The sequence below is a fragment of the Coffea arabica genome, chromosome 1e, assembly GCF_036785885.1.
Source record: "Coffea arabica cultivar ET-39 chromosome 1e, Coffea Arabica ET-39 HiFi, whole genome shotgun sequence".
Taxonomy (NCBI): Eukaryota; Viridiplantae; Streptophyta; class Magnoliopsida; order Gentianales; family Rubiaceae; genus Coffea; species Coffea arabica.
The window spans coordinates 1,200,913-1,216,483 of NC_092311.1; the positions used below are offsets into that span (position 1 = coordinate 1,200,913).

The following is a 15,571-nucleotide window of genomic DNA, read 5'->3' on the forward strand; positions in this document are numbered from 1 at the left end:
GCAAAATATTTTTTGAAAATATCCCAAAATATAATCTAAAAACTCCGCTACAGTAAAATTTTTCAAAAACACCCCCAAAATTTTTAGGAAATTTTTTTTTTCAAATTACATGGTAACCTTCCATCTAACCAAATTTCATGAAAATGAGAAAGTACATCGTTGCATGGTACATAACATTCATTAAATGAACCCAAATTCCATTGGACACACAAATTCAAGTTTCTGGCTCTAAAACTGAATGGTCCTTTTATCATCTACTTATTAAGGAGTTCTTTTGATAACAGTAACAGGTGGTAATAGTTGAACTTTCATTTGTCATTTAATCTAACAGTAGTTGCTGTTTTATGTCTATAGAGAGGGGGGGGGGGCAGAAAGAAACAATTTAGGAAATCTATCAATTTCATATACTAGACTTATGTTTCTGAAATTAATCATAGATCTTTGATTGTGGGTTTATGAAATATAAAATATATGTGAAAGCATCGCAATCCAGACTTGCTGAAATTTTCGAATCAAGAACCATATGTGTCCATTCTGTATAGCTTGTTGCCCACATTTCAATTAGTTGATGATGATTGTATGCGGTTTGCTATTATTTTTTTACGGGATAATTTCACATTCCTCCCTTGAGGTTTCTGATAATTGCTAGCAGTTCCCCTCAAGTTCTAAAAATTATACTTACCTCCCCTATTTTCATTGTTTAAGCAACATTCTAGACCCAAAAGGCTAGACTTTTTCTCAAAAATCCTGTAATGCCCTTGAATTATAATTCACAATAAAAAAAAGAAAAAAATGGCTCATTGTCTCTATTTTATTCATCCTTACTTGCTATCGCCACTACCTATCTATCACCATCCAAATCACTATTAAATAAATACTTACCTTTGTTTTAATGTCCCTCTTTTACCTAAAAATTTTCAAGGCAAACCATTGTATTAACTATAGACGCTGTATCAGATATCCAAAAGATTACATATAATCTCATATTAATCTCAGATTTTGCTTAACACACATCAATACTCATTAATATCTCTAAATTTCAATTCCATAATTACCACCTTTTAATACAAAATAGTTTAAACCATCACTACTAATATCAATTTCCAATATACTCAATCAGCATAGAGTTCAAAATCAATCAAATTCTCTCTATATATCACTAATAATTGTAAATCAAAAATAGAAATAGAGTGCAGTTATAAATATATAAGGAACACTTTCTTTTCATAACAAACAACATATGATCTTTATTTAGTCCCTGTTCCACTTCCAATCCTTAATTTTTTATTTTTTTATTGTTGTCATTGTCTTCGTCTCCATCTAGTTTGATAATGAAATCATCACTAAACTTGTTATTTGACAATTTCAATTTGCTAATGCCTATCAAAAATTGGCAACAAAAATTGGCGCAAAGAAACTATTTAATAACAATGAAAAAGAAAGAATTCGGAATAGACACCAAGATAGTAATGTATTGGTGGTTGGTATGTATGGTAGTTTTGTTAGTGACGACAGCATACATTTGGCATATAAGAATAAATAAATGAGTTTGGAAGAAAAACAGATATAGGATGAAGTGATTAGAGAGTTAAATGGAAAAAATTATAGTATGGATTATTGATTGATAATATATGAGAGAGTTTTAATTTTTGATAGAGTTTTCAATGAGTTGATAATTAATGAAGGGCAATGTTGTCTTTTTATCACACCAAAGGAGATTCCCGTAATTATGTAAACATCAAGACAACCAAGTGAAATTGTTTGAAACCTAAAGGAGGTTTCTAAAATTATCCCTTTTTTATTTGATTTAGATATACAACACTAAACTGGGTCCTTTTTTTAGTGTAAATGGAAGGTTTCGAACCCGGTACCTCTTACTTATATTTCCTCTCCTCGTGCCATCTAACCGAACCCCCCTCCCCGCCCCCACTAAACTAGGTTTTATCAACTAAGAAAGTAAAATTAATTGTAGAAAAAGTAGAGACCTACTATGTTCATACATGCTTGTAAATTTTCTAAATATTATGCAATCAGTTACATCATTTCATGATTTTATTCATCTCCCTATTTTTCCCCCTAGTTTCACCTTTCATGTGATTAGAAATTTTTTTTTGGCATCTTGAACTTTCTTTCTGAATTTTTTATCAGTATTGAAAAGTTAAATATCCACAATTTCCACTTGAAGGTAATGTCCATCATTTTCTGGTTTTATATTAATTCTAAATTTGAAATATAATACTTATTTAACTTAATTTCTGGTACAGTAAAACCTCTATAAATCAATATTTGATAAATTAATAACCTATATTAAATAAGAAATCTTCGTCCAGGCTTGGACTAATGTGCTAAATTAATAATTTTAATAAAATAATAAAATAATAAGTTTTTTGAAAACCTTACATAATCTTTGGTCCCATTCATATTATAAATTAATAATTCACTGAAATTACATATCATAGTTCCTAAAATACAAGTCTATTATTTTTTTTTTTTGCTTAAAATGTAAATCTACTTGAATCTCATCCTTAATTTTTCTTATTGCATGTAAAAATTCTACACTTAAATTCTCATGTCATAATAAGAAATTATAAAGAGTTATTGATGTTTTGAGTTTTTTTCATCCGCATAGCAGGCTTCAAAGCTACTGTATCATCATCAACTTCATCATTAGCAAGATTTTCAATGATGCTAATAACAATTTCTTGAGACCTTTGAACTTGTATCAGTTTCTCCTAGATAATCCTATAGGTAATTTACATCCATGTTATTACACTGGCCCAAATCATTGATTAGTCTTTTAAGTTCATCAATATCTTCTTCATCTAAAGGAACATTTAAGTTCTCTGAAGCCATTTGTTCCACAAAAAGGAATTTTGCAAAAGGATATCAGTTATGTACATACATTGAAGATATTAATAGAGTTCATATTCCTTAGACTCTTAGCCTCCTTCATTAATAAAATAATTCATATTTTTATAAAATAAAAAAAATTTTAGTTGATTAAATGAGTATATCTTTGAATTATAAATAAACTCAATAAATCACTAAATTATTAATTTATCGATTAATTAATACCTCTTTAAATTAAAATAATTACTGTATTTTGTCTTACATTGATAAGATACATTTGTTATGTTCCCAAATATCATTCATCTATGTTCAATCTATAATTCTTAACTCATACTATACTCAATGAAATAAGCTACAAATTAGGAATTCAAAATTGTCATCCTATTTTACTATCTGTTTATCAATCGCAGTCTCCCAATATTTAATTAATACAAATGCTCAACAATAGTTAGCGCATTATGTTTTCTTTAATGTTTATACGGCACGGTACAATTGAATGGGCCTTTGATCCTATGTTGTCACTAGAGGCCCATTATTTTTCTTTAGTGTTGATACCGCACGGTCCAATTGGGCCTATTTTCTGGTTACATATTGCTTTTGAGTTTTGACTAGTTCTTTACTTCATTAACTATGAATTCATAATCGTATAGCATATATAGTATAAGATTTTTTTCTTAAGTGGGAAGTCTTGATGACTTAGGACATTGTACTTATAATTCTTTCTACCTTATCACCTAATCTAACCCTTTTCCCATACATTATATGAGATCAATAGAGTTAAATTGCATTGACTGTCTCTATTTATTTTGTTGCCAATTTGTATTTTCACTCATTAAATTTCAATTGAACAATTATTTCATGAGGTCAAATGGAAATTATTTAATGCCAAGTTTCACATGAATTTGTATCTGAAAAATCAATAATTGCATAAATGCAATTCTAGTCATCTACGTACTAATGAAGAAATACCAAAAGAAAGGAAAAAATTTAATGTCATACAAACAATATTGCTCATTCTACCTGCATATTTAAAAAAAAAAGGAAAAGAGATAAACAACTATATTTGATGTACAATCTTCAGCTAAGATAAAATCCAAGAAAATAATGGCCAAAAAAGAATTTTTTTTTTGTGTCGCATTGTCTTTTTTTTTTTTAATTTTGTGTTAAGTGAGTACATAATTTCATCCAAAAATATAAAGCTACATCAATTGCCGAGAATTTAGCAAACAACCAATAATGAAGTGGTAGACTTACATTAACATAAACTAGAAAAATTCACGAGGGCATACCATTGCTAGATTTTAGGCATGTCAAAGGGATAGAATCTAAGTTGGATTCCTTAAGTTAGATACAAATTCATTAAATTTAGTTAGATCTAAACCCAAATCTTTATGGGTTGAAAAAAGTAAACCGATGCTCATGGGCTTGGATTTGGATATCCATGGGCATTTTTCTGAACATACGGTAAAGAATTAAAGTAAAAATATTCTAAAAATATATAAAATTCAAAAATAAAAAAACTACCATCCAATTTCTATTTTCAAATAATAAAATTAACATTCAAAATGTTGAATGCAGTATTACGAACTCAAAGAAAAAACTATTGCCAACTACTGCTATTTATTTTCAAAACTTTATTTGCATCCACATCCAATTTTTTATTTATTTGTCTTTATTTTTTCTCTTTTTTTTTTTGAAAAAGTTTGTACCAATTACCATGGCAACTAGGATTATTTTATAAATTTATTGATATATATTTAGTCATACATGGGTCTTGATACGATTTGGCATAGATTTATATTTGAGTATAGATAATATAAAGCCAGATCTTACCCAAACTTGTTGCTCTTTTAAAGAATCATTGATCTAGGTAAGGTCTAGGTTTGAGAAATTAAACCCAAATCTTACCCAAGTGTATTGGATTTGGGTTGGATTTAGTTAAGACCAGACCCATTGACATGTCTACTAGATTTTTTAGGTTTCCAACAAAGAAATCACAAGTAAATATATTGCAATTCCAACAAGATATTTTTTTTTTGTCTTTTTTTTTTTTTTTTCCTTTTCGGGAACCTAGGCAGGATTACCTTTTCCTTTTCTAATTAAGATTAGGAAAGAATCCAAAAGTAAATATATATCCCTCCGGACAAGACTTTTTTTTAGGTTCCAAACAAAATTCTACATTACCTTTGTTGCCAAATAATTACGTGTCAATTAGTAACACCGAATTCTCCTAATTCCATCTAGAAAAGGATTCGCCTCCCACTCAGCTATATATATGCATCAACCCATCTGCTGCTATCTATATTTTCCTCATCGTTTTTCTCTAGGGTTAAGGGTTTCTTCGTTTTTCTTACATCTTTTAGCAGCAGCAAAATCATCAGGTACGGCAACCATGTCTTCATCATCACCATCATCATCATCATCGAAGATGATCGTATTGAATAGTTCTGATGGCGCGACCTTCGAGGTGGAGGAATCAGTGGCTGTGCAGTCGCAAACGATCAAGCACATGATCGAGGACAACTGCGCCGATACCAGCATCCCACTCCCCAATGTTAACGGCGTTACCTTGGCCAGGGTACTCGAGTACATCAAGAAACACGCTGAGGCAAAGGACGACGAAGAAGGGCTCAAATCGTTTGATGCTGAGTTTGTGAAAGTCGACCAGGCCTCCCTTTTCGAAATCATCCTGGCCGCTAATTATCTCGACATCAAGGGCTTGCTAGACCTCACCTGTCAAACTGTTGCGGACCAGATTAAGGACCTCACCGTGGAAGAGGTTCGCGCTATCTTCAACATCATGAATGACTTCACTCCTGAGGAAGAAGCTAAGCTTCGCAACGACCATGCCTGGGCCTTCGAGTGATCAATTTCTTGTTTTCTATTGCTATTTTTACACAAGTTTGTCATAGCAGTAGGCTTGGTTTTCTGTTCTTTTTAAATTGTTTCCAAAATATTATGAATATTTCGTTTCGATCTGCTTATTTATTTTATGCAGTTCATAGATATGATATTAGTAACACTTGTTGTCGCCAACTGCTTGTTTGGGATCTTTACTTGTCGTTTAATCTAATAACACGCCGCCGCTGTGTTTTACTTGCAAAGAGGGGGGAAAAATTTTCAAGAAGTGCATAAATCTCATACTGACCAATAATGTCAAGTGTCTATACAAAACACCTAAAACGCCCCCACCATCTGCCGTCTACCACCAGTAATTTTCGCCACACAAAACGGCTACCAACCTGTGCCACCGCCTTCCACCAGTGCTGTCCTATTTAACGCCTTTCGCCACTGCTCCTTTATTTACTGATACTCTGTTTAATATTTATGATTGAGAATATTTATTTTGTATACTTTTACTGAGCCAATTGGGGGGCTATAGGGAGAGGATCCCACCTTAGGGATTCAAACCTCTGCGCCTCCAGCCAGTTGTGCACCTTATGCTTTACCTTTGGTCAGGCCTTATGCTTCACTTGGTGGTTAACTCCTCTAAGAGGGGTGGTGGTTGTGCATTTGGGAGTCCAATAGCTAATTTTGGGTTTATATACTCTTTACACGGTACAAGATGGTCATTTAAAGGTTTATAGGAAAAAGTTTCTACTCATATAAGTAGAAATTCCATCGAATATAGCCAATAAAGACCTAATCATGGTCATTTAAAGGCTTATAGGAAAAAGTTTCTACTCATAAAAAGTTTCTATTCGATATGAGTAGAAACTCTATCGAATATAGCCAATAAAAACCTAACCAATAAATACCGTCACATAATATGACCTAACCAATAAAAACCGTCACATATTATGACTTTTTGTAGGAGACAAGGTTCGAACCCTTGATCTCCTGCACTCCCAAGTGGCATGGAGTGACCACTGGACCACTGGGCCGTTAATCAGAGCGTCATATACACAACAGTCAGATGGTCGATAAAGCAAGGACCTAAGTTATACTCTGCTCATCTTCTAATGATTTGTTTTGTAGTAACACCGAGTACTTTACACTGGTAAAACTTTGTGAGATATCTAATGCAAAAAATAAATTAGGCAGATGTGATTCATTCGATTCTCATGGAGATACAGCATCTCGTGGTTGCTAGAGGAAGTGAATTTTTTTTATCTCCTATGCAACTAGTAGTTAATTACCCCGTGCAAATTAGCACGGAATGATACACTAATATATGTGCATGTTGCTTTTCAATATGCATACACATCATTTAGCCTAACTTTTTTATATAAGAGTTCAAGATCCTATACGAGGCAAAGGGGGAGAAGGGGATGAGGATAGACCAATGATGGAGCCAAGGGGAGGCAGAGGGGGGCCATGGCCCCCCCTAAGTTTTGAAAATTTTAATTCATAATATGTAAATATATGTATAAGACAAAGTTGGCCCCCCCTAATTTTTTACAATTTTAGTTTATATTATGAGAGTTTATATATATAGATATATATATATATATCTCTCTGTGTGTGTATATGAATTAGCCAACTTTGATTTAATTTTTTCTTCAAAAAAAAGTTATTTATTTTTTTATTGTGCTAATTATTTAACATTCAAAAAATTAAACATATAATTTGATAATCCATAGTAAATTGACCCAATTTTATATATTATAATAAAGGACTCAATTCATAATTATCAATGGGCTAAAATAAAAATAATTACTTTATTGGTCCATATACAAATATACAACTTAACCTAATTGATAAAAAATTTAAAATTAGTGATCTATACTCATGTTGACTCATATACAAATGTACAAATAATTACTTGAAGGCTTTGTGAAAACAAGAAATTGAGTGTCTATTCTGTTGTTGACAGATTGATTACATTTGTTCTCACTCTTCCTATATCAACTGCAACTATAGAACGGACATTTTCAATTATGAATATAATCAAAACAAATATCCAAAACAAGATAAAAAATAATTTCTTGAATGATTATCTAACAATGTACATAAAAAAAGGGAAGTTGTTCAAAAATTTAGTATTGATTCAATTATAGATGAATTTAGTTCTATGAAAGAACGTAAAGCTCAGTTTACTTTTAAAAAAAGAGGTTGAAATTCAAGGTATGCTAACATAACTTTTATCTTTTATTAATTGAAAATAGTTATATTTTTGTTTTTGCACAAGTGACATATTGGAGCATTTTCTCATAATGTACAATTTGGGTAATTTGTGATCTTATAAGATATTTAATTAAAGGTTATTTCTTATCCTAATTTTTGTTATGACTATGCTGCATATTTATGAAATAGACATACCTTTATAATTAAAATTAAAATTTGATATTTTAAGATGTCATATATTTAAATAGATGAAAATTATTTTGAATATAACATATTAAGATGATTTTGTTCAGAAAAATTCCCCCCCCCCCCAAAGGAAAAAATCCTGGCTCCATTCTATAGTCTATAGAATGGACATTTTCAATTATGAAGATAATCAAAACAAAACTCCAAAACAAGATAATGGATAATTTCTTGAATGATTGCCCAACAATGTACATAAAAAAAGGAAGTTGTTCGAAAATTTAGCATTGATTCAATTATACATGAATTTAATTCTATAAAAGAACGTAAATCTCAATTTATTTTTAATAAAAGAGGATGAAATTTCAAGGTATGCTAACATAACTTTTATCTTTTTTTAATTGAAAATAGTTATATATTTGTTTTTGTACAAGTGACATATTGGAGCATTTTCTCATAATGTGCAACTTAGGTGGTTTGTGATATTATAAGATATTTAATCAAAGGTTATTTCTTGTCTTAATTTTAGTTATGACTATGTTATATATTTATAAAAAAGACATACATTTATAATTAAAGTTAATATTTAATATTTTAAGATGTCATATATTTAAATAAATGAAAATTATTTTAAACATAACATATTAAGGTAATTTTGTTCGAAAAAATTTTGGCCCCCCCAAGGAAAAAATCCTGGCTCCGTCACTGGGATAGACCCAACTAAAGTATTGAGAATTCGAAGGGAACTAAACCCACGAGACTACAACCAAGAAGGGACTTTTGTCCCTGTACATCACACGAGAGAAAAAAATTGATGTACAATGTGTGCCCCGTTGTTTTACTTTGGATTTAGACGGTAGATGGTTTAATTGCGATCAAACTTCTGTAGATTAGTCGAATCAAACTGAAACTGTTAGGGCTGAAGTAGGAGTTTCCGTGATGAAAAATAGATTATATGTTTATAGGTTATACAATAGATATCCAATCATCTCCTCTCTCCATATTTAATACGTCTAAAAGCAAAACTTATGAAAACATTTAATTCATTCAATATTCTCTTTTTTCGGCCCGGGCGCCGGGGGGGGGGGGGTGTGGGGTGGGGGGAGTTTACAAGAATACTTGCTGTGTAGCCAGATTTCTATACCTAAGGCAAAATTGCAAACATGTTTTCGAGAGAAATGTTGAACAAGATATAATATTGCTGAAAAGTTGGATATGTTAGGGACTGGGTTTCTTGTCTTACAATTTTTTTTAACCTAAATTAATGCCTAACATTTTTTTTTTTGCAACAAACACTTTTTCTTTCTGCAAATTAGCCATTTTATACCATATCCTAAGTTGCATTTTTGTTTTTTGCTTCATTATGCGTACTCCAATCAACTTTCTAGTGTCACCAAATGCGAAAAGAGCAAAAGAGATGTCAGGAAATGGAAAAATTAGAAAAAAAATGAGAATAAAGTGAAAGTAGAGACAAGATGAAGCCTTTAAATCTAATTTTTGCATAAAATTAAAAACAAAGAAATAATCAAATCTCATATTAAGCGTAAAAAAACATTTGATTGGTCATTGGTCTAATCAATTTCTACCATAATTGCACGGATAAGGACTAAATTTCATTTGATTAAAAGAAGTGAAAGTGGATTTCTTTTTCATTAATTGTATGTAGCCAAATCTAAGATTGAATGCATGTCATGCAAAAAATTAAAAAATAAAATATAGGAAAGAAGAACAAGTACAAGAATGAAAGAAATCTTTAATTTGTTTAGAAAGTAAGTTAATCAGCACCTTAGTGTCCAAAAAAAATAAAAGATTAGAAAAACTTGTAATTAACCATGCAACTTCCCAAACGACAATTTTAAAGAGACACGGAAACAAATATGTACATTTCTTGGTATAATCTGGTATGGAATAGGGGCCCATTCCAAGATTCTCTTTTATTCTTTGATTGTTATGTAAGAACAGGCTATATACTAAGGATAGAACGAGGAGGGTGTTTAAATGGTAACTCTGAATGAGTGTTGTGCGGTGGTGTGGATGAATGGATGAATCATATATCTTTTTTATCTGCAATTTGGCAGAAAATTCTAAATATGGTTTCAGCTTTCAAAAATCCCTTGCCATGGTCAATGGAATTGTCCTACGTGTTGCACCCCATTTTTTGAAATAAAATTATAGTTTTTAAAAAATAAAATATAAGTATTTAGGTGCTAGAAAAATGAATTTTTGATTTGAAATATGTGTTTTTTATTTTAGAGAATAAACAAAAGAAAAAGGGTTTAAAATAAGATTTAAAAGTGCGACAATTTTGGCCCAAAATAATAGTCTAAAAAGGATTTTTAGAAAAAAATGGAGTTGCCACTTGGTATTGAGTTAAGGTGTACCAAATCACCCAAAAATGTATTTTTTAAAAAAAAATAGATAAAACCCTTTTTAGACGACTCCAGGTCTTTAAAAACAAGATAAAAGAGTTCGGGAGTCACGGTTGAAGAAAGGGAAGGCAAAGATTTGATAGAGTCAAACCTTAGGCACCCTTTCAACCTAACCAAAACTAGTTGCGAAATTTAGTTGAAAATTTTCTTAATCTAACCTATAAAACTTAACACATGCATTTGGATGTTTCTACATGGATACAAATCTATACCTAATGGATATCGAAAGGATCAAAATATCTCTTCAAAGTTTAATTAGTGCAAATCACATTAATTGTGATGGCCAAAAATGATTCTTAGAAGAGGTCACGAATATGCAAAAATGAGACTCAAAGGAAAGAGAAATTATAATATATAAATATACGTGACCTAAAAGAGAGGAATGCAACGTAACAAGTATGAGGATTAAGATTCGTGATTCAATTTTCCTTTTTATAGAGAGGATGAAAGTGTGCTAAGATTAAAAAGCTATATTCGTTCATTTCCCATATTTGAAAGGTGACTCTCCTAATCTAGTCAAACAAATGAACTAACCTATATCTAATCTCCTAGATGAAATCCAAGTCTAAATGTCATATTTTGCATGCATAGGAATAAGAGAGATAATATAAAGGAAATATCATGCCAAATGAGAAAAAGGATCCTAAAAGTGAAAAGTATGCATGAAATGCAATAAATGTCAAGCAAAGTATGAATTCTAACTCGAAAACGGGTAAAAGGGTCTAGCATTGGACTAACTTATTTCTACAAGTCTTTACTAGCGTTGGACTAGTGAAAAATTAGGGAGAAAGTCCACAACTAGTTTTGGATTAGTGTGGTGACATCATGCATTTATTATAACTAAATAAATCATATAAAACATAATTAAAGCAAATAAATACATAATGCACATAGAACACAAACACACATAAGCATAATTTCTAGATGCAAAACCCTAATGAAAGCGAATAAACACGTAAACACACAAGCATGCAAGCACACAAGCAAATAAACGCAAATAAAAATCTAACTATTACATTCGAGGCTCTAATTACAATCTAAGGGGGGAATTTTAAAAATAATACCCTAACTATTACATCTATCTAACTAAATACATTTTTAGCAAAAATTAAAACCTATCTATTACATAGGCTAGTTAAATACATGTCTTGAATGCCTATCTATTACAACTTGGCATTTAAATCCCTCACAAATAATTATTAAAATTAAATAAAACGGACAAAATTTAAAATGAATAAAATGAGCAATTAAAGGAAAAAGCACTCAAAACATGCAATGACACATAAGAAAACATATTGGAGCACATAAAAGGATTTAAAATGTAAAAGAAGATACCTCCTTTGAAGTGGTGATTAGATGGGGTGAAATTTGTCTTTTTTATACTCCAAAGATCAACAAAATGGTCAAGACACTAATTTAATTATAAATAAATGAAAATAGTCATGAAATCTACCAATCAAAGTACTTAAATGAAGTATAATTAACAATTAAAGAAGAAAGTAAATTATATTTAAGAAATCAAAACTGTTAGGGATCTAATTACAAAAATTAAGAAAGTTTTTGGATCAAATTATAGTTATTAAAAAATAGGGTCAAAATAAAAGAAAAATAAAGTTTAGAGACCAAATTATAATTAAATTAGAGACCTAATTGAAAGAAAATTAAAGTTTTTGTAGTCGTAGTACAATTAATCAAAAGTACAGGGAACAGAATGCAAATTTGTTCACCAGATTGCTTGGGTCATTTCTTTTAATTACTTTGGGCCAAAGCTTCCTAAGCCCAATTGAAAGTCCAAAGTAAAATACACAGCCAGCCCATAGCTTTATCCAAACAAACCCAACCAAAAAGAGTGGGTTTCAAACTCTGAAGCCCAGACTAAAACCCAAAAATATAAAACAAAAGCCTTTTGTCAAAATCCAAACAGAAATAACCTTCAACCCAAACTAACATATTTTATTAAAACCAAATAAACTAATAAATCTACAAAAAAAATTGCTAAGCCTTAATTATGCATTAAATCCCAGAATTAATCTACCCAAAAAGTCACATAAAACATGCAAAAGAAGATTAAAGTTTAAAAGGGGCAAAATTGATTAAATTCACAAGTTTTTAAGCCACAGTGAGATTATTTAAACAATCAGGGACCAAAACGCAGTTTCAAAAATTTCCATGCATCTGGGTCGAAGCTTTCTTTCTTTTGCAGCTTTTCTTGGTTCATTCATGCGTGAAAACATATCTACTGCTTGACAAGATTTATGGCTCAAATACGCTCAACATCTCAACTTCCAAGTGCATGAAATCAGCACCAACTCATGTAAAGAGGATTCAAGGTAAGAATAAAGGGAAGAAACAGCAGGAAGAGGAAGAACAAGGGAATGGATACAGCAGCAAGATTTCAACATTTCTGAATCAAATCTGATGACATATGAACGGAAAAGATGAAGAAAGTTTACCTTCAGCCTTTTAAAAGGCAAAACACAGCGTGAGACTGTCAAAGAAATAGATCCTTGCGTGAGAAATTGCGGGTAAATTTCAATTCTTTGCTGCAAAATTCCTTCACGGGCTGATGGTCTCACAAATTCGGACTCAAATTTGATGAATTTGAAAACTTTTTCTCTGAAATTTTTCAACAGAAAAGTTATTCTCTTAGATCTATAGAGTATCCAGAAGTCAAGAATCAATCAAAATACATCGAAACAAAGAAGAAAATGGCCTCTGAACAGGGTCTCCTTCTCAACCCTGGCTCAAGAATTTCTTCGGAAAACTCTTTCAAGAGAGCAGATTCGAGCCTCGATTTGAGGGGATTCTAGACATTTTTTGCAGGAGGTCTCTAAATGAAATTTTCTCTCCTCAAACTCCCTGATCGGCCAACCCTGTTTTTCCGAAAAATTCGCTGCAATCTTCTTCTTCTTTTCGTTTTCTCCTTTTCTCTCTCTCCCTCTGTTTTTTCCTTATTCCGCCGCCTCCCTCTCTTTTTCCCCTTTCATTTTAGGGCTGCATTTTATCCTTTTTACAGAGAAATCCAACCTCCAAACCCTCATCCCAAGGGTTGTTATGAAAGCTGATTTTATCAGAGATTTTGGAGCCATTGATGGCTTTGGATTCTAGATTTTTCTTGATAGATTCCAACTAGGATGAGTTGGCATTGTACTGAAGGGCTTGGAGGGAAAAAAATGTAATAGAAACGAGTGGAAATGGAAGAAATGGCCAGATGCAATTCTGATACTATTCATCAATGACTTCTGGTGCGAAGCCATGGGAAGGATTGGTGCACCTGCGTTGCCCTTTTTTTTTTCTTTTTTTTTGTTGTAAAATTGCATGCAATTTTCATATTTTTGTTTCTTTTCTGCTTTTCTTTTCATTCTTTTCTTTCCATTTCTTTTTCCGATTTTCAAAAAATGATTTTTCTCAAGAAAATAGAAATGAAAAAATAAATTAAAATATAATAAAATTTAACTAAAAATGAACCAAAAAAATAGTAAAATTTTGGTGTCTACACTAGGTTTGTGGGTATTGGATGTCTACATCCTTTATTAATAAATTTTGAAGGGTTGCTCTAGTTGTCTCTGTGTACTTCATCAAGAAAGTTAGGAACCGGGTGCTATTCCAAAATGAAAATGTATCTACTACGGCTATAGTAGGTCAGATTATTGATATCATCCAGTATGTTGGAGAAATGGAGAGATGAGCCAAAGATTCAGTAGAATATTGGTTGCTGATTGTTGAGTGGCACATTTCTCATAAGTGCTTTGATAGAGTTTGATGAGTTGTACAGAATTTTGGGTTGTGAATATTTGTAGAGACTCATTAATATACAGATAGCGTGTATATGTTACTTTGTATATGCTTCAACTCTCTATCAATAAAATTTAGCAATTGTACTTTAAAACAATTATATATATATATGTGTGTATATATATATATATATGTGTGTGTGTGTATGTGTGTGTGTGTGGATGGATGTACATTTCTAACTTAAGACTATTTACCTCCTAATCCAACCTAAAACGTAACAGCTTGTGAAGTATTGCTGCAGATGTAAGACATTATCAACTAGCATCCGACAAACCCAGTCGTCAGATTCTACATCTTGATAAATCTTTGGTGAATCATCTTCCAGAAATTTGCTATGTTATTCTTTGGATTTGGACAGTAGATGGTTCAATTGTGATCAATCTTCTGTAAGATTAGCCACATTACAAGTGAAATTGTTAGGGATGAAAAGTAGGATTTTTCCTCATAAAGAACGGATTATATATTATGGGCAATACAACGCCACTCCGATCATTCTTTCTCCATATTCACTTTTTTTTTGTTTTTTTTGTTTTCCATATTCACTTATTTTAAACCAAAACTTAATGAAACATCCAATTCACTTAATATCTCGTAAATAACTTTCTTATTTTTATATTTTCAGAAAAACATACTTAATTTTTCTTTCACAAGAACATACGCAACTTGCCAGATTTCTATGTCTAAGCCACACTTTTAAACATGTTTTTCAGAGAGAAGTTGGAGAAGATATAATATTGCTAAAGTTGGACATATAAACGGACTGGATTCCCTTCATTTTTATGACAACATTGGTTTTGCAACATTTTTTTTTTTTTTAAAATTAGCCATTTTGTACCATCTCCTACTAAATTGCAGTTTCATTTTTCTTGGCTATTTGGATTGCAATTACCTTTCAAGTGTTGAAAACGAGAAAAGAGAAAAAGAGAATTCACAAACTAGAAAAACGGAAAGAGAAAATGAGAACAAAGTAAAAGGGGAGGCAAAATAAAGCCTTATCAGTAGAGGTGGCAAAATGGGCGGGATTGGTGGGATTTGCTTGGATTCGAAATAGAACCGAATCACATGGGTTTGGGTTTAATCTTACCCATATGTGCTTTGGGACTAACTTGCACGGGATCACTTTGGGATGGGTTTAGATTGATCCTGCCCAATACCCAAATCAATTTTTTATATTTTTTTCTTTAATTCTTTTTTATTTTTTATATAACTTTAATATTTTTATTTGTTAAATTTCTTTTGATCTTATT

At 31.3% G+C, this 15,571-nt stretch overlaps 1 protein-coding gene across 1 annotated transcript; it reads left to right on the top strand.

Moving 5' to 3' along the window:
• Positions 1-5,012: 5,012 nt before the first annotated feature.
• On the top strand, positions 5,013-5,804 carry LOC113688695 (SKP1-like protein 1A). Its single transcript, XM_027206545.2, has one exon. It carries the CDS (start codon positions 5,126-5,128, stop codon positions 5,714-5,716), a length of 591 nt encoding a protein of 196 aa, XP_027062346.2. The 5' UTR covers positions 5,013-5,125; the 3' UTR covers positions 5,717-5,804.
• Positions 5,805-15,571: the final 9,767 nt, after the last annotated feature.